The 20,254-nt window shown below is 39.0% G+C and overlaps 1 protein-coding gene across 1 annotated transcript; it reads left to right on the top strand.

Annotated features, from left to right (window-relative positions):
* Nucleotides 1-774: 774 nt before the first annotated feature.
* Nucleotides 775-18,495, top strand: arfgap2 (ADP-ribosylation factor GTPase activating protein 2). Its single transcript, XM_074667328.1, has 16 exons — nt 775-905; nt 3,894-4,012; nt 4,194-4,266; nt 6,702-6,833; nt 7,641-7,721; nt 9,563-9,671; nt 10,006-10,062; nt 14,287-14,339; nt 14,545-14,681; nt 14,792-14,923; nt 15,474-15,602; nt 15,692-15,844; nt 15,943-16,069; nt 16,166-16,253; nt 16,379-16,503; nt 18,009-18,495. Exons 1-16 carry the CDS (start codon nt 834-836, stop codon nt 18,027-18,029), a joined length of 1,608 nt encoding a protein of 535 aa, XP_074523429.1. The 5' UTR covers nt 775-833; the 3' UTR covers nt 18,030-18,495.
* Nucleotides 18,496-20,254: the final 1,759 nt, after the last annotated feature.

The raw sequence follows: 20,254 nt of genomic DNA, 5'->3' as shown, positions 1-20,254 counted from the left end.
ACTTTTTAAGAAACTGTAGCCTTTGTGGTACAACCATAAACTGTATAGAACAGATTTCTACCCATAGCGTCTGTTGGTGGGTCAAAAAATGACTCCTGTAAGAAAACATGTTTCCATTCCATTTTTGCCATTTTGGTTAAAAAATGATTTGTTATTTTGTTTGTTGCTATTACAGTTTTATGAAAGAGGATGAGGAACACTGAAATTTCAGAAAAGGCCAAATTTTTTTCCAATTATTATTATTATTATTATTATTATTATTATTATTATTATTATTATTATTATTATATTTTAGAAAAAGTCAGAATTCTGAGGTTAAAGACATGATTCTGACTTTTGTCTCAGAATTAAAGTCAGGGTAAAAATAAACAAACTAAAAAGAGACTTTTGGTAATTTAACAAAATGTATTACACAGAACAGCAATGGAGAAGGTCAACACACTTTTTCAAAACATACACATACAAACACTCACGCACACTCCACACACACCAGATGGATGCTCACAGTCTTCATTGCAGCTCTGTAAACAGTAAAGCCACTCGTCCATTTAAGGGTTAATGCTGATTGGTTGGGGGTAGCACAGGACCTGTCAATGTTTACTGTTTGTTGTATTAAACTGGGAAGGAATGTGTAAATGTTATACTTTATTTATTTATTATTTTTGAAAGGGGTCAAAGTATAAATCGGTGGCACTAGTTTGAATTAAAATCAGAGTTTAATTGGTTTTGTTTGTGTGCGTATAACGTCAGCGAGGGACTTTCGCTTTTGTTCGATATGTTACAAACGGGGACCCGTAGTGTCGTCAGTGTATGGAAATTGTCACAGTGGTAAGATGGCTACGGAACCAAATAAGACTGAAATACTTTCAATTTTCAAAAGACTGAGATCCGTCCCGACTAACAAGGTAAGCTGCCATGAAACAGCAGTTTAATCTCCGTTCTTCTCTTCGTGTTTCTCCCTCGGACTGTCTGTCCGTTCGCTTTGACGGAGCTCGGCCTGTTTAACGGTCACAGAGCTAACAGGAGCTAACTGTTAGCCTGCCGGTCTAACATAAAGGCCACGTATACACTGAGCGAGCTAACAGCTAAAGATAACGGTAAATTTCTTTTGTAATACAATTTAAAGATAGTTAGACTAATAAAAATAGACTAAGTAACCGTTAAAAAGGTTGTGAGTCCATTAAAGCTACTGACGTTTAATGTCTGGAGCTGTAACACTTTACATTATTGAACCATATGCTGCTAATGCTAACAGTGTTTTATGAGTCAGAATCAAACATAGAAACATCAGAAGGATACAGATTCAAGATATGAAGACGAATTAATTACACATGTTATTTTATTTATGATACAAAGTGCTGCTCAGCATGCGAGGTAAAATAATAATGGAGACATACATACAATACTAAGTCAATGAGAAAATTCCTTACATATGTTTATCCAACTCTTGATAAGTGATTTAAATGTTAATTTTGTAATTCTCTAAGAGAGCATGCATTATGTACATTATCTACAGTAGTAGCCCAAATTATTGGGACATTTTAAGGAGGTTTAAGTTGTTTTGTTGGATTATTCATTGATTTAGGTTATCATTTTCTGTATCACGTAGGATAGAGCCATTATAAGAAGATTCGGGGCAATTTTCTGGGAATTAAAAAAAATAATCATTGAAAATGATGGACTAGCCTCCTCAAGTTCAGACCTCACCCCCATCTAGAAGATTTGGCTGAGTTGTAAAATGAAGTAGACAGATCTTCTGTATATTCAAAGGAAAGCCTTCCTCTACAGTTGCAGAAGTCACGAGTTATCAGAAGTGTTGAATCTCTCAGGAAATGTATTGACACTATGGCAGAGATACGTGCAGCAGTAACTGCAGCAAAAGGTGGACAAACCAAACATTCAAGTTCAAAGAGCTAAAGACAGAAGGATCATCTGATATTTGATGCGCTCAGAGTCACTGTCTAAATGTTTCATGATCAGGATTTGGAGGCAGAAAATAATTTGGACAGCCACTGTACAATATAGGAACCAGACATGTCAAACTCTTTTACACCGGTGATGATTTATGCACATTTATTTAAAATTATCTGTAATTTTTAAGAACACTAAGCCTCCTCTTCTTGAATTTACCTTATACTCTCATGTTGACATCCTATTTGTTATAGAAACAGACATTAAACGAAACAAAACATTTCTGTCTACCATACATGATTAGTTCATTCATATCAGAAGATAGACCTTCAGTTACGCGTCGTCAGTCAGTTTTAAAACTTTTAAGGACTTCCTTTCAGCCACGTTGACACTTGTTGTAGGCACACATTAGCTGTCATCACATGTGAATAATAAATGTGTGAGCTTATTGGTCTTAAACTTTGGCAGAAATGTTCCTATCTGTTGATTCAGATGTTCTGAATTAGAGAGAGTTTATATCACTGTGTGCAGATAGTGGAAAAGCCAACGCTGTAATGATTTATTGTTTTATTGCTGTTTTGATGGCATGTGGCTACCAAAATATCTGATGTTGTTGTGTACCAGTTTTATTAGGGGATTCAGCTTTTAAATTGTTCTGTTTTTGTCTTTGAAGGTGATTTGGCCTGTTTAGTGGTTATGTACTTTCACAGGTTTTAATACTGCAAATCAGTCTTTAGACTTTCAGTTCATCTCAAAGTTTTCCAGTTTTGAAGTGTTGATTAGTTTTGATTTCATTTTTATTACACTCAGTCTTCACTTTGGGTAATTTTCAGTCACTTTTGATTCATGCTGGTGGTTTGGTTTAAACTAGTTTCTATAAATGCTCCGTTCTGGGTAATTTTATTGTTACCTTTAGCAATTTTTTTGTGAAATTGAATACTTGTCAAGGAAGAAACTCTGAAGATTCTGACTGTAACAATCTTGAAAAGTGGCATTCAAAGACAATTTTGAGTATCTGGTTCTTATTCTTGTGTTACCTTTAATAAACTTAAAGTGATACTCCGGGATGGAACAAGTTGGGTCCTATCACAAGGTTTAGGGCAGAAATTACCCCTACAGCAGTGTTTTTGTGCAGCAGAAGCCCAGGGCGCTCGCACCAAACACCCCCTCCCTGCTCGTCAGCCGGTTTCCTCTGCACTCAGACGGGGCCAATTTTTTACTTGACCAAAAACACAAATGAAGGGACTCCCACCGAAAAAATCTGATATCGGTCTGCATTCAGGCTTTATTTAGAGAATTTTCAGCGCATTACTTTCACACAAAAACACCGCTAAATAAGGCTCTAGTTCTCATCATAGATGATCAAGGCTGAAACTTATACCTATTTTTATGACTTTCCTGATCAATACTGTAATTATGTGGACTACAGAACATCCACACGCTATTATTCCATCTGATTTATAATCCACTTCTTGAAGAAGAGAATAAGTGAAAAATTCAAATCTTCTCACCTAAGAGAAGCAGCAGCGAGAGAAAACTCAGCACTTGGCTTCAATAAGTGTCAAATATGACTAATAGATTAAGAAAAGGTGTGACTAACAGGACTGTAAAGTGATTGTTTGAGCGTTCCTGCTGAGTGGTCAGCTTTTAAATGTCTCCACAGTTGTTTGTATTTATTTGTAACATCATGAATCTTTGGTCTTTGTCCTCTGATTTGATAAGCAGATGTCCTCCTGCGCCTTTTTGTTGTGCAGCTTATTCCCTCAGTGAATGAGGTATTCAGCATTTAAGTGATATTTAAGTACAACAGAGAGTGTCTGTGGTGAGACACTGAGCCATTCACAGGTGGCACTCAGCCAGAGAACGCACAGTTACACAACAGCATGTTTGATATGACAGACTCACATACAGCCGTCTTCTTTATCTGATGGATAATTACTGTGTACGTGACGTTGTGTTTGCACTCTTTTATTTCTCTGCAGGCATGTTTTGACTGTGCAGCCAAAAACCCGAGCTGGGCGAGTATCCCTTACGGTGTGTTCCTGTGCATCGACTGCTCGGGCATCCACCGCTCCCTGGGAGTGCACCTCAGCTTCATCAGGTGAGCCTCAGCGTAACAACAACAACGATCAGAGCTGTTGAAATCATCCTCATGGTGCATACTTCTCTGACAGTTTTGCTCTGCAGTTGAACATGAATAGAAAGCACATTTGCATTTTACTCGTCCCCCAGTTTACCTGAAATACTGGAACGCTGACTTTCTGTACTCTCCTTATTTTTAGATCCACTGAGTTGGACTCCAACTGGAACTGGTTTCAGCTCCGATGCATGCAGGTTGGAGGCAATGCCAACGCGGTAAGTCTGAGAAAACCATTCACCATGAGACTTCTAAAAGGGTTCATGTATCTGTGGTCATAGAGGGTCTAAGGTTGGCTGTGTTGGCCCCTCATGAGGCATTTACTCCCCCCCTCGTCAGACTTTCCATTTCACCGGAGCTAATCATGTCCAGCTATGGCGCCACATTCATTGAGCACACCCTTCAATTCTGAAGACTACCTACACAAAGACCTTACATTGAGCCAGGATAAGATCTAACAGGCAGGAGTCTGTCTTATCTCATCCAAATCCACATTCTAATCCCGTGTTTACTGTCAGTCAGGTTTCCTGCATCCTGCTGGAGAGAAAGTCGTGTTGATTAATGTTGAACTTCACTTTTACATGTTTGTTTTAATGTAGACCTTAAGATGACAGACACACTGATTTAGGACAAATAAAACTGAGTTTAATGATGATGATGATGATGATAAACAAGCTCAAACAAAGCTCTCATCAGTTTATTTTGCGGTACTCAAATCATAATAAGCAGTTCAGATCAGAGAGATGGAAATTGAAACTGATTCCCTTTTTAAAAAGCGTCATGCCTCAGGTAGAGAGTTTACAGTTAAATAATAACACCCATAACAACTTCATTTGTTCAATACTTTTAGTTAACAAAGTGCCGTTAAAAGAGCAAAGTGTGAATTACCCAAACAATGAAATAATCCGAACCCAACATCATGGATCAGATCAAGACGAGCAAAGATGAAATAGGATACAAATAATTTTAAGGGGACAGAAAAGGAGATGTAAAGTGTGTTTCCATTACACTTTTTCGCAAAATAAAAGCAAAATTTTTGAAGTTTTGATGAAGTAAAATTGTGCCTTGCTGGTGTTTTTCATTACAACTAGAGCTGCACACAACTTGAGTAAAATCTTGTCCTGCACATTGAATCAAAATCATCATCACCAGCTCACCTACACACTCCTCCCTCCTGCTGCACTCTGACCCACTCACAGCCTTCCTGGTGCCTTCGCTAATGCTCAGAAACACCAACACCTGAACTTAATACATGACTAACGGCAGAGCTGTTATAATCATAGACGGTATAAAACATGGATGTAGTCTCGCCGATGTCACCTGTCTGTTTCTGAAACGGAAAATGAAGCACATCGGCTATAGCGGCCATATTGGTAGTGACAAGGGCTTCTCCTACAGCCAGAGGGCACTGGCCTTCACGTGACCCTCAGCTGTGCCTCTTATTGGGGGAGCTCCCGATCTTAATATCCTCTGAACGGCCGAGTTATAAAAAAATTCACCCTCCGTACAGTGGGTGCTGGTAGTAAAATTAGCGACTCAGACAGGAAACGTTTTTTGAACCAGGCTGTAAATAAGTTAATTTCTGCTTTGAAAACAGCTTTTTTTGGCTTGGTGTGTATGTGACTTCCGGTACTTCCGGAGCCAGCCTCAAGCGAACACTCGAGGAACAGCAGATTTTAGCATTTCCGCATTGTCTCATATTCCCAGACCGGAGGTTGCCGCTTGGTTATAATATGAATGCTAGAGCCTCTGGACACGTAGTAGAGACTTCTGGGAGATGATCGTAGTGAGGAGGTGAAGGAAATGGGTCCTTCATTTAAGTCAGGTGATATGTTTTTGCGAAAAAGGTTTTTCCATTGCACTTTTGTGATGAACTTCAATAGTGAAGAAAACTTGAAATTTGAGAAGATTTTGGAAATGTTGGTGTTTCCATTTCCATTTTTATTGAGATATTTAGAATTTGTGCAGTTCTAGGTGTAATTGAAACACAACTGTAAGTGCTAAAACCACAAGAATAAAAGAACATGGCAAATAAATAAAAGCCTTGGACGTAAGAAAGGATGTCAAAAAAACATGAAGCAGATGTCAGGGTATAAAAATATTAAAGCAGGGGGAATTTAAAGTAGTTGTAATGAAAATGAGAGAAGGAAACAATGACATCACTTATCAAAGCTGGGGAGTCAAAGCTTTTAAAGCAACAAAATGAATAATGAGATAAGAACAGAAGATGAAGACATCACAAAATAGCAAGTCTGTTAACGCAAGAAAAGATTTAAAAGATGGTTTTGAATTTGCAAGTTTATTCCTCTCACTTTACAGCCTTGCAGACATTTATTTTTCATGCTTTCAAAATAAAAGCATGTTTAGTAAGAAAATAGGCCTTAAAAACAAGGTTTAGGCAGGATCAAGTACAAATAAAAGGCATAAATGATAACACTTTGTTAAACAATCATTGCTGAGTAGCTGAGTGACTTGCGGCCTCAGAAACAAATTCAAGAAAAGTCATCACATCATATTCAAACCATACTGCATCCGACTGAACAGCATCTTCTATTGTGGTACTGGACCATGTCGTCCTGTTGCATCATATTGTACCAGCTGCATCATGTCATAAGTGTGATCCAGTAACTGTTTTTTCCCCTTCTGTGTTTAGACGGCGTTTTTCCGCCAGCATGGCTGCTCCACAAACGACACCAACGCCAAGTACAACAGCCGCGCTGCTCAGATGTACAGGGAGAAGATCCGACAGCTGGCTAACACTGCGCTGTCCAAATATGGCACAGATGTGAGTATCAGTCAGATGGATACCTCTTTGTCCTCACCATGCATGTTATTTATTATTGTTGGGCATATGTCTGAAGCGATTGACTGAATCTGTATATTGTTGAAGCTACAGTTCAAAGTAGGGCTGCAGCTATCGAATATTTTAGTATTCGAGTATTCTACTGAAAATCCCATCAATTAATCGAGTAATCGGATAAAATACATTTTTGTAAAGTTAGAGAGCAGTTATTTTTCAAATGAAAATTTTTATTTTCTGATACAGCATGTCAATAACAGCACTTGCTTTGGTAGCTCTAAAATTTGTAAACACACTTTGACACATTTTTCGTGCCTTGTACATCTGATCAAATGTTGCGGACCCAAATGGCACCTGTTTCGTCGAATGACCCATTAGTCTCCAAACTCCAGAAAAGAAGCTAGATTTGTTGCTAGTTGCTATATTGTATAAAAGGTAGCTTGAGGGGTCTGAAAACTCTCTTCAGCTCTATTTGAAATACCACTCTTTGATCTTTTTAAAATTTAAACGATTCCTCGAGGCGGAGAAAATTACTCAAGTATTTTTTGTAATTGAGTACCTCGAATCATTCAAGGAATCGTTTCAGCTCTAGTTCAAAGTCACTTTAACTGAGCAACAGAAACTAATGGCTCCTGTTGGCTCATTGATTCGTTACATAAGAGCTGTAAAGTAATTATCAGTGCCTGAGACGTGTTGGTGGATCTGCTGTTATCGTTCAGAGTCCACACTGTTTGTGTTTGTCACAGTGAAATAAAAACGCTGAATGAACGCCCTTCCCTCTCTGTGCTGCAGCTCTGGATCGAGTCGTCTGCAGCAAACACTCCTGCAGCTCCTGAGAAGAAAGAGGCAGACTTTTTTGCTGAACACACACAGGTTTGTTGTCTACTACGAAACACACAAATACAGTCATTTTCCACCTTATTCAATACCCACTAAACTCCTGCAACCCCGATATGAACACCTACAGCTTCTTTAGTGAAAAAAATCACTGCTTTTTTAACACGTAACAGTCAATTAATCACTCTTTTTAAACCACATTTAAGCTGTTTCATGTGTATTTTTGTGGTGGAAAGTGCAAAATAGTGAAATACTGATTTTTCAGGACATATGCACTTTTATTTTGAAGGTTTATGATTTAATTCAGCATAATCTTAAAAGCATCAGATCCTGTTTATGATAAAAGAGCTATAAGACCCCTACAGCATTACTGAAGAAAACAGCAGGGTGAGATTTTTTCCAAGACAGTCCAGCTGCAGACCTCCACCCTCAGCTCCAATCTATGATCCCCTCCACTGTCAGAGGGAAGTGATGTCAGGAAAAAAAAAAATACAATCAAGAGGATTACCTTCTAAGTTACTTCAAACAGTCTGGTTTTTCTGTGTTTTAATTATGTCCGTTAACCTGATTTCTCCATAGAGTTACTTTTGAAAAAACAAAGTGTATCCTACACGTAATTGATAACTCAAAATAAATTAGTGGGCACCTCTGCTTGGTGTAATGATCTGGACCAGGAGTCTACAACCTTTACGTTTAGAGGAGCCGTTTTTTCTCATCTGGCCTGGATGAAAGTCATCTCGGAGCCACAAAATCTACTTTATCTTCACAATAAAGACAATACGGTGTATAAAGCTCCACAGATAGTTGAAATACATTGTATTATTATCGAAACAACAAGTATTTTGAATTTGTGAAGTTTTAGAACTACAAAAAAGTACTTGAATTTGATAACATTCTGATAATGTTGCTCAACTCATCATTTTTTTGTTTTCTAATTTCTTGCCACTTATCACAGATATATATCAAGCCGGCACATTGGCAGTTAGATGAAACCATAAACATATATTTAAAACCTGTATTTTCTTCCAGATTTCTCCTTCTGTTGATTTGCTTATCTTACCAGGGGTGTGAAACTTGAGGTTAGCCACAGGTGCATGGAAAGTTGGTGAGCTGTTGATGTTATAGGAGGTGAAACAGAGCAGTGGCAGGCTTTACTGCATGTTGTGATGCAGTTAGATCATCAAAATGATAAATTATGATTTTTATCTAGTGTCATTAATCACCAATACTCTGTGTAAGAAAAATCTTTTCAAGATACAAGGAGCCACTGCAAAGGAGTCTAAGAGTCGCAGGTTGCAGATCCCTGATATAGGCCATTGCCACGTGCATTGAAACTACACTAGAGATGATTTACTTCATGCAGAATTACATGGATGGAAAGTCACTATGTGTATTTGAATGAAAGTAAAGCTTTTTCTTACATCTCCCTCCTCAGTACTAGTAAATTTAAACCTCAATGAATATATTAACTGCTATATATTATGGATCTAATACTGAAACAATTGTGTCTCTAGAGGAAATGAAAACAGTTGAGGTGCCCACTAATTTATGTTGGCTTACTGATGACATTCATTTTATTCTTTGATTAGTTTAATGTAACCCTATCAGCATAACTTTAAAAGGTAATGCTCTCAATTTTATTTTGTATTTTTTACTTCATATCCTGACGTCACTTCTTTCTGACGGTGGAGGGGATCTCAGAGTGGAGCCTGCAAGAGGGTCTGCAGCTGGATCCCTCTCAATTTTTTTGTTGAAAATGTTTAAAAGCAAAGAGACCAAAGATGGCGCTACAACAGAAGAACTTTGAGAAACTGCTGAATCGAAACTCCTTGCACTAAAACATACGTTGATCTTTTACTTCTCTTATTTGTTTCCAGCCTTCTAATGACTGGAGTATGGCGCCTTCCTCTGAGGTGTCTGAGCAGAACGGAGCTGCTATCACACCCCAGCTGACCGACACAACGGCCAAAACCCAGGATGAGAACGGTTAGTGGGACACACCTGTGTGGGGCCTGTTTGAATCAGCTGTGACAGTAATGAAGCATGCTTGGTATGACAGAACCCCCCCCAGACATCCCTCCGGGGTTGTAGTGAAGGGATGTTTATATATTTAAAACAGTTCACCCACCTTTACATTACTCAGTTGCTAGTTTAACATGAAGGAATAGATGGTATGTGTTTTGAGCTTTACTGCCATCCATGCAGCCAGATTGGCAGATGATTTTGATAGTTGTGAATATTTTAACCTCCCAAAGGTGAGCCCTGCAGAAATGTTCAGGTTATCTGAATCCTCATCTGATTTATTTTCTGGTCTGTGTAGCTCCAGAGGATGGACCCAGCATCGACGGCCTGAGCACATCACCCAAAGCCTCCATTGGTGAGTGTGTGTTTTACCTTCAGTTAGTGATAGTCTTAACTCCTCAGCGTTGTTTCTGCTGATCCAGAGAGCTCATATCCATCTCAGTTCATCCTGTTCTTCAGCCTTTCAATCCTCTGTCAAACTCTGCGTGTTATTTTTCTCAGTCAGACAGTGAAACCATAATGATGTGCTATCATCGTCAGCTCAAAGACAGAAAATTAATGCTCTGAATTCTTTCTTCTCTCTGTGAGAGGATGACTGACGAGTTTCCACCCAGTGCGTACAAAGCTGGGTCGCTCATGAGTGCGTCATCTTTTATTAGATATTGTAATGTTTCTACATCCTTTATGTTTAACTCTCTCCTCAAAGAGCATTAGAGTATGTCCTTACAGACGGGGTTTGCGCAATTTGCAGACTACAATTTTACTTCATCATCGAAAAGCGTTTCTTTCTAGTGATTGTTTTTTGGCCTGAGGAAAAGACATTTGGTTGATGTTTATAAAAATGTTTTTAGTGGTTGTGTTACATTAATATAACCTCAGAATGAAGCTGTACAGTTTAATGAACACATGCTGTTATTAAACATCACGACCGAATATCTGCGCTCACACTTTTAACACTTTTATCTCAGTCTTCCTATGTTAATGATCTTTTGTGTCTGTGTGAGGAGTGTCTCAGGATCTTTTAGATTTTATCACATTCCCAAAAGGTTTTGTCTAACATCACTAAATTGTTTATTATCCTTCTGAAAAAGCTTAAGTTCCTTTGTATTTGAGATAAAGTTTTCAGTATCCCACTAAAAATACTAATATTTTGAAGAACTCTTTTCTCAGAATCTCACAAGTTTCTCAAAAAGTCTTTTTTTATCCCACAGACTTTTCTCATATTCTCACTCAATTTCTCCAGGTTCCTACAAAATCTGACAAGAACTAAGCCAAAGTTTTTAAGTATTTAAAAAAAGATAACTGGATCTCAAATAAAATAACAAGTATATTTCTGAAATTTTCTTAAAAATCTAAGAGAGTTTCTTTTTTCATGTTTCCTGTGAGAGTTTCTTGGGAACCCACAGATGTTTTTCTTAAATTTTCCCCAAAAAGTCTCCCCCTAAACTTTTTTTTAACAATCCTGTTTCTGGGGATTCAAGAGACTTATGAGCATTCAGCTGAAGTTTCTCAATATGTTGCAAAAAAAAAAAAAAAAACCTAAGACACTTGGAATTTCACAACTTTATGTCTTGATACATTCTTCCAGTTAAGTCCAACGTTTATTCAGGACCTCACAAAAGTTTCTCAGTGCTTCACAGACTTTTTGAAATCATAAATATTTATTAAATTGTTTTTTATCTTGCTTTAGTTTGTCTGGATCCCCCCAAAAAATTTTTTTGTTTTAATTATTCTTCCAAAATAGGAACCCTGAATCGTAATTTCTCCACAGTAATTCCTAAATTAGGATTTTGTAGAATTTTCTATAAGTGAATCAAATTTTTTCTCAGTTTTCTCAGGGCCCTACATCAGCTCTTCAGAATCTCACAAAAACCTCTCAGGGTTTTTCTCTAGTTTCTCTGTATTTCATTAAATCTTGAAAACATTAATGTGGAAGTTATCTTAATTTTTTGTCCATTAACTCCTGATGCTTTATTGAAATTATTCTGTTTATTAAAAACACATATCAGACAGAAAAGGAGACGTTGGTTTCAACAGGACAGTGAACAGGTCACAGAGAAATCAGGATGAATGAGAATTATTCCCATGTTTGATGGCTGCTTTGTGAGCTTCAAAGTGTTTATTTTATTTCTTCACTCATTCTTTTATATTCAAACTGTCACTGATGGAGAAGCTCAAAGCCTTTACCTGACGATTAATCGATAATAAAAACAGAGCTTGTTTTATTCCTGTTGACAGAAAAATTAAATAACTATTAATTCACACACAAAGAGTGACATTAATCCAGTCAGCAGAGAGTTATTGTTCTGATTTCACCTTCTTTACTAATGTTGTGTTGAACCTGTTCTGGTGTCGTGTGTGTGTCCTGTGGTGTAGAGGACTCCATGCGTCTGTCGACACACCTTGGACAGACTCCCACAGGTGATGAACCTGAGCACAGCTGCTGCTGTAGCTGTTGTTTGCAGTGGCTGGTTTGTTCCTCAGATGCATGGTCGTGTTGCTTGACTGACACCTCACCGGCCGCCTCCCTGCTCTGCTTATCACGCACAGGAAAGAGCTTAGTTCGAGGAGGGTTGTGTGTTACTCCTGCTATTTTCATAGCGTTAAGCCCTGCATTGTGTTTGAAGAGAACACTCATTGTCAACACCTTTCCGACATACCTGCACACAATCAGTGTGAGGATTAGAGGTATTTTGCTGTGAGCATTTTAGATATGAGGTGGTGACGCTGTGGCGGCATTTCTCAGAGACCATCTCACAGACAGAAGCAAGAAAAAAAACTCTATTATAGTCATACAGTCAAGATGGTGTTTGCACAAGAGTCTGTGTTTGTCTTCAGTTTCACAACATGCACAAAAAAAGTTATATAACCTGTGAGAGTCTCAGGAATCCAGACATTTTTCTTGGGATATCATTTTTTTATTTCAAAGATCCAGCAAGTCTCTTTGAAGGTCAAGCTTAAGTTCCATAGGACCCATAAAAGTTCCTCAGGATCCAACAAAGTGTATCAGGATCTCACAAGAGTTTCTAAGCATCCCATACAATTCCCATAAAAGTCTCTCATGAGCTCCTAAAAGTTTCTCAAGATCTCATACAAAGTTTCTTAGAATCCCACAAAAGCTTCTCAGAACCTCATTTTAGATCCCCAAGATCTGGCAAAAGTTTCAACAAATCTCATAAAAGTGTCCTAGGACCTAATAAACGTTTCTCAATATCTCAAAAAAGTTTCTCAGGACCTCATACAAACACCCCAGGTTTTCATCAAAGCTTTTCAGAACCTCACAAAAGTTTCTAAAGATCTCATAAAAGTTTCTTAAGATCTCATAAAAGTTTCTCAGTATCTCAAAAAGTTTCTCAAGATTTCACAAAAGTTTCTCAAGATCTCACAAAAGTTTCTCAAGATCTCATAAAAAGTCTCTCAAGCTCTCATAAACAGTTTCTCAAGATCTCATACAAGATCCTCAGGTTTTTATCAAAGCTTCTCAGAACCTCACAAAAGTTTCTCAAGATCTCTTAAAAGTTTCTCAGGATGTCTCAAATATTTCTCAAGATCTCACAAAAGTTTCTTAGGATCTCACAAAAGTTTCTCAAGATCTCATAAAAAGTCTCTCTGGATCTCATAACAGTTTCTCAAGATCTCATACAAGATCCTCAGGTTTCTATCAAAGATTCTCAGAACCTCACAAAAGTTTCTCAAGATCTCATAAAAGTTTCTCAGGATGTCTCAAATATTTCTCAAGATCTCACAAAAGTTTCTCAGGATCTCACAAAAGTTTCTCAAGCTCTCATAAAAAGTTTCTCAGGGTCTCACCTTACTCACTTTGATGCTGCTGACTTTTTCAGGCTCCAGAGAGTTTCTGAGGTTCAAACAAATAATTTCATGATTCTATGAACATTTTATTGCTTTCACAAAATATACCTAGAATTTTGCAGAATTGCCAAAAGTTCCTGGGGACTTTGTCAACATATTCTGGAACCTTGTAACAAAGAAACACTCCCAGTTTATGACGTTTATTCAAGACTTTGCCAAAAATTCTGTTTTGCAGATATTTTTCTGATTCCTGTAGAAGTCTCTCAGATCTCAGTTGTTTTTCTTGGGGTTCTGCTTAAACTCTTGAGAATCTGATAAAAGCTCTTAGTATTGAAATAAAGTGACCAGGATCTCATGAATGTTTCCCAAGTTTTCTGAAAAGTTTCCAGAGTTTGAGAAAAGTTTTAATTAATCCCGCAAGAGTCGTTCTTAGGCTGCGAAATAGTTATCAGTCCAGAAAATCGGTGGGTGTTTCGGCTTCATATTACCAAAGAAAGACGGAGAGAAGCATCTGTGTGACTGCTGTCAGGAGAACTTGGTGAAATGAAGGTCTTTAACGCTGCTGTGCGCTGACTAAGTGTCTGTTCCTCAGCTAGTGTTCACACTTCTGGACTTAACAACAAAAACACTAACTGAAGCAGGTTTCCTCTTGGTGCTGACTCTCCAGCTTCTCTCTGTTTATTGCTGTCTTTGCAGGCGAGCTGTTCTCAGTTTGTGAAACAGAGTGAAACGGTCTTCAGTTTTAACAGTTTGTCTATTTCTGTTGCAGATGTGAAACCTTCCATCATTGGGAAAAAGAAACCCATGGCGGCCAAAAAAGGGGTGAGTCATGCTTTTGATGGATTACAGGACGGCAATTTAGCACAAGTATTTTACTGTTGTTGATTGACAGTGACCTAATATGCATGTGATAAGAAAGCTTGATTTCAAAGGAGGGAAAACTTTAAAAACAGCTGATAGGATTTTTCTTTCCCTGCCTAACTCTGACCTGGAGCTAACGGCTGTGCCTCGTGTCTTGTTGATGCAGCTCGGTGCAAAGAAAGGTCTGGGCGCCCAGAAGGTGAGCAGTAAGAGTTTCTCTGAGGTGGAGAAGCAGGCGCAGGTGGCCGAGAAGCTGAGGGAGGAGCAAGCTGCTGAAGCCAAGAAACAAGCTGAGGAGTCCATGTAAGGAGCACGACTCACATGGAGCTGTCATCCTGTCCGGGGAGGATATTTCATTTTTGAGTCTTATTTTCAACCTTGCATGCCTGACATGTTGTCCTCGCTCTTTTCAGAGTGGCTTCGATGCGTCTGGCCTACAAAGAGCTGGAGATCGACAGGAAGGTGGAGGAGAAGAAGCTGCAGAACCTGGAGGGGAAGAAGAGAGAGCAGGCGGAGAGGCTGGGGATGGGCTTTGGGAACAGGAGGTAACACCATGATGCAAACTTTTAGCCTCAGGAGTAGATCGTTTTGAAGGGTGTTAGACTGAAGGTGAACCATAAACTGTATAAAGAGTGGACAGCGTAGCTTCTCCATTTACCATTGTACGGTTTTGAAGCAAAAATACCCCTGTCACAGGCACAGCCTGAGTCTGCGAAGTAGAGGCTTTGGACGACTTTCTTAGGAAGTTAAATGTGAAAAGTAAAGCCTCGTTTTTAACCTCTTGAAACTAATGAAAATGAAACTTTTCTGAAAAAATAGAGACTTGAACACAAGACAGCCAAATAATATCTTCAAATCACCACAACTATTGAATGTGTGAAAAATTTCTATGAGCTGTTTTAATTTTTTAAAGTTTGATCACAGCTCATCTGGAGCTGGCTGGGGAAATGGATTTTATTGACCTATACTGCAGCCAGCCACCAGGGGGAGCAGTTTTTGTGGCAACCTCACTTTGAGCTCAGCAAGATGAAGTCCTTTTTTTTTAACAGTCTATGACTTGTGCGTCTAAACTGTGGCGTTTGTTCCTCGTCCCAGCGCCGTGTCTCACTCAGTGATGTCGGAGATGCAGGTGATCGAGCAGGAGACTCCTGTGGGAGCCAAGTCCTCCTCTCGCTCCAAACTGGACATGTTTGATGAGCCGGGATTCACCTCTGGACCCCCAAAGTACGTCTGAATGTGATCCCTATGGAGCACTTCAACGTGGTGAGAGCTGAAACGACTCTGATGTGAACACTGTGTGTTTGATGTTTCAGGTATAAGGACAACCCGTTCACAGTGGGAGACAGTTTTGGGTCCCGGTGGGACACAGAGGGAGGCACTGCCTCCTTTACCACCTCTTGGGCTCTGGAGAAAGAAGACCCCAAAGAGGAGGTCACCATCTCAAGCATCCAGCCAATCGGAGAAAGGTATCTGTACAAACCTCGCTCATGCTGTCTTTATCGTAGAATGTGATTCAATAAACGTTAGTGTGCAGCTCTGACCTCTGCTCCTGTGTTGGATCCAGACTCCCCAGCAGAAGAAAAGCCGAGGTGTCCGCCCCGGTGTCAGAGTCCAGTGAGGCCAGGCAGAAGTTTGCAAACGCAAAGGCGATCTCCTCAGACATGTTCTTCGGTCGTGAGAGCAGCGCAGAGGTGAGGAAGCTCATCAGACTGCTTCAAGCTTCCTTCAGATTCCAAAGCCAGCGAGCTTTTATCACACAGGGGTTAATTTATGTCTTCTCTTCTCAGTACGATGCAAAGACGAAGCTGGAGACCTTCTCTGGAAGCACCTCCATCAGCTCAGCCGACCTGTTCGGAGACGGGAGTGACCAAAAGGGTGAGCCACGTGTTTGTGTGCTGCCGCCATTCTCTGACTGAGAGATTCAAAAGTTAGAAATCATAACTTATTAATGAGCTGCTTGAAACACTGATCTTTCCTCCTCCTCCTCCTCCTGCTCTCAGGACGAGCTGCAGGCTTCGACAGCGTGCTCCCCTCTGGCCCTGACATCGCACAGTTCAAACAAGGAGTGAAGACTGTAGCTGGAAAGATGGCCGTCCTTGCCAACGGAGTTATGAATACAATCCAGGTGAGTTTTTTTTTTGTCTCCTGAGAGGGCATATGACTGAAACCTTTGAGAATCAAAGATGCAGAACATCATACAAAGAACTTGTTTGTGCATAAAAGTCTATTGAACTCAGCGATGAGATTCTCCTGAGGTCTTAAGTTTTTTGCACACAGTCTGTTTTTTTTTTTGGATCAGAAAAAAAAAATATTGACACCCACAGACACCTTGCACACTGAATCGGATACTTTTGTTTTTGAACTAATTGCGAAAATTTGCAGTAGGAGAAAACTGGAATCAATTGTTCCTGAGCAGCTGCTGTCAGTATGTTTGAGGTATGCACATGCACAGGCACACAGACACACTGTCACACATATTCTCAAGTATTCATTCATCATCTAAACATCCCCTACAGCGTCTCTGAATACTCAAACAACCAGGAAATGAGCTGGGTGGATACGAATAAACACAAAAAAGAAGGGCTGTCACTTTAATGGGTTAATTTGATAAATTAATTACACTGCGTTGTAAATATTAACGCAAGATTAACTCATTGGCTGCCAGCCATTTCCAGAGCATCTTTAATGATCTCTCAAGACCCAAATAATATTGTTTTCTATGACCATGTAAACACCAAAACTACCTAAGAAGAGTGGGCTCTCTTCCTTTCTGTCCCTCTGTTTTTGATCAAAAAAACAGACAAAACTTCATTTTTTTTATTACGTTTATCTCAGCGTATCCATCTTTTCTCGCAATTGCGCCGCTCCTTCTCTCTGAACTACCGCGACACATCCTCAGTTGGAGCGTGAGCTGCCTGAACTTTTCTGACTTGCAGCGTCTCGCTATGTCTCTGTCATCTCACATCTTTTCCTCATATCCATGCTGAACTCTCATCCAAAGAGCACACCGCTCTCACCCACAGTAGTTTACGAGCAGGATTTTGATTTTCAAGCTCCACTAAACCTTGCCAACACAATTTACTTCCATGTCAATGGCAGCAAACACTGACATTTTAATGTTGGCCAGTAGAAAAATGTGGTTTTACAAATTTTCTTTTCTTCATTTATTTGATTAGTCATGCACTACAGATTTTTTAATGTCCTAGAATCCAAATTCTTTATTTTGGGACCTTAAGCAGATATGAGATTAAATGTGATTAATTAGATTAATTTATAACAAATCCTGGAATTATTTAAATTATTTTTAAATCGCCTATCAGTGAACCTGTCCAGAAAAAAAAAGAAAATAATGATAGACGAAAGTTTGGGAGTCAGTGTGCAAACGTGATCGCCATAACATGGGATTGGATTTCTTTTGTAACGTGCATCAATTATGGACAAAATTAATGGACTCACGTGCATCATTAATGGTTGATCTCACCTTCAGCCAGCTGTTCACCTCTCATGACAGATTGGACGGGTGTTGAAGAGAAACAAGAAAATTTTGAAGACATTTCAGTTTTTGTTCTTTTGTTGGTCAAGTTTTAGTGTCAGCACGCATCTGTTTGACCTTTTCAAATGTTTTCTCAGGATCGTTACGGCTCCTACTGATCCACCCCGACACACTTTGCCGACCTGTGTGAGGACAAACTAACCGACGTGTGCGTAGAACCAACGGGACTGACTCGTGGATTCGAGACGACGACTGACGCAGAAAGGATTGCATGAGGAAAAAGAGATTGTCCTCCCTCCCTCGCTCGTCTTCTTCTCATAGAGACATTTTTCCAGGAGTGAGACAGTATTCTCTTCTCTCATTCTCATCTGCAGACTCTTGAGTTTTATTTTCATAATGGAAACCACGGAAGGGTGTAATCTTTTCTAAAAGCAGAGTTATGTTGTAAGTTCTCGGTCTTAGTTTTCAAGATGACATCAGAGTTAATTCTACGATATTTTATTCCTTCTAAAGAAATCAAAGTGTTGTTTTATGATTCATATTATCAAGTACTTCTTTGCTTTTTTCTGTTTTTCTTTGTTTTATTGTGATATTAAAAGCAGGTGCAGTTTATATTTTAAAAACTTTCAGCGTTTATTTGAACAAAAATCCACGATGTGTAGATTCAGTGTTCCAGTTTGGTCCAGGGGTTGTTTTGTTTATGTAAAGCACTGACAGCAAACTGTCCTCACTATTTCAGGCTTTTCATGAGCTGGTTCTGTGTGTGTCTGTCCCGAGGAGAGGAAGTGATCAGAGCATCACATTCATGATGTCTGAGCTGCTATTTATTATCTGTCTTTTTTAAAACAACTAAAAGGAAATTCAAGCATTTCACCCAGATGCTCCTCAGATTTTTATTTAGAGTGTCTGAAAGCTGCACAGGAAGGATTCCCACAGAGAGGAAGAGCTGTCATCGCTCTCTTTTAAACCACCAAACCCCATTGATAAAAACATCAATTTTATCACACAGCACACAGGAGATCCTCCTCAAATGCTGCCTCTATTAGTTAGTTTCTTTGTGAATTTAGTGTCTGAAACGGTCAGTGCAGCTTCAGTTTAACCTCAACAAACAACACATTAACTCAAATACAAACCACTCAAGGCTGAAGAAGATCAATAACTCCTTTTGTGCGTCTTGTTAAAATCTTTGTTTTTGTTAATGGAGTTCGGCACCTTTACGGGAAGCTTTGAGATGGATTTTTTTCATCACATAACCATCTTCCTCTGTCAGAAAAACTCCCAGACTCAAGGTTAACAACAAGAACAAGAACTTTTGCGCATCTGTTCCTCAGTTACTCTCTGAATTATGTGCAAAAATGTATCAACATGGGTTTGAAAATACTGTAATCATACCTCTTTACAGCTCAGTGAACTGACACGTGTGGTTGAATTAGTTAAAGGGTGATACTTGTTGTAAATACAGACGTTAAATCAGCATGGAGTGTCTTTGTAGTTCGTAGATAATGTGATTTTTTAAATTCAGAGCACACAGAGTCCCAGCTCATGAAGACACCACGATGTTCTCTCTATGCATCTCCACTTTTACACATCTGTGCGTCTCATTTCGATGTTTTTGCTCCTTGAATCTGAAGTCTGCCTCATCATATTTATTATACATTCTCCTCAGGCTTTAAAGCTTTTAATTTGGATCCATATTTTACTTTTGTCTGCAGTTTGAGTCCTCGCAAGTGGTCGTGTCCACTAAGGCATGTGAAAAAACGCTCTGCGTGATTCATGTCGCTGTAATCTCACCGCAGTTTAACTCTGAAATGTAAAATCTGTGGTGAGAAATTGTGTCAAAAAACGACCAGGGCAACTTTGGCTGTTTGGATATTGAAAGTGTTGCTCCTTATTGATTCTGATTGGTCGATGTTTTGAAAGTTAAATCTGCGATAAAAATCAGCTGATGGCTACAACGTTTTATTAAAGTTGCTCCCACTAGTGGACACGGCTACAGATGGATAATCAGGGCCAGGACAAAAAAAAAGTGTTTTTGTGAAAATTTTGTGCGCTTATATTCTGAATTTCATGGATTAAGTCTGAAATCTAGAAAAGAAAAAAACTTTTCAGAAAATGAGGAGGATTTTCCAATTTTTGATTTGAATTTTTAGTAAAAATGTTGAAGCTGAAACACTTTCTGAATTCAAAAAACTTTTCTGAGTGAAACTTTGACGTTATTCTTCAAATCTCAATCAAAAAAGAGAGAAATCCTCCTCTGCTGATGCTTTTAATATTTTTCTTTTAATTGAAGCTTCATCCTTGAAATGCAGAATAACACTTTTAACCCTCATGAAATGGAAGAAACTTGCCTTACGGCCAAATCCTTCCAGTCAGGGTCACATGG

Source organism: Halichoeres trimaculatus, unplaced genomic scaffold, assembly GCF_033239565.1.
Source record: "Halichoeres trimaculatus isolate MK-OKI-2021-1 unplaced genomic scaffold, fHalTri1.1 fHalTri1_scaffold_3, whole genome shotgun sequence".
In the NCBI taxonomy this organism is placed as follows: Eukaryota; Metazoa; Chordata; class Actinopteri; order Labriformes; family Labridae; genus Halichoeres; species Halichoeres trimaculatus.
The sequence above is the reverse complement of the archived record's forward strand: the minus strand, read 5'-3'. Positions and strand labels throughout refer to the sequence as shown.

Bases quoted from the DNA above. Each gene is read 5' to 3' on its own strand.
- arfgap2 (XM_074667328.1), top strand. From the start codon at position 834: ATGGCTACGGAACCAAATAAGACTGAAATACTTTCAATTTTCAAAAGA. The intron at 4,013-4,193 runs GTGAGCCTCAGC...CCTTATTTTTAG, and splicing joins GTGCACCTCAGCTTCATCAG to ATCCACTGAGTTGGACTCCA. The intron at 16,070-16,165 runs GTGAGGAAGCTC...TTCTCTTCTCAG, and splicing joins GTCGTGAGAGCAGCGCAGAG to TACGATGCAAAGACGAAGCT.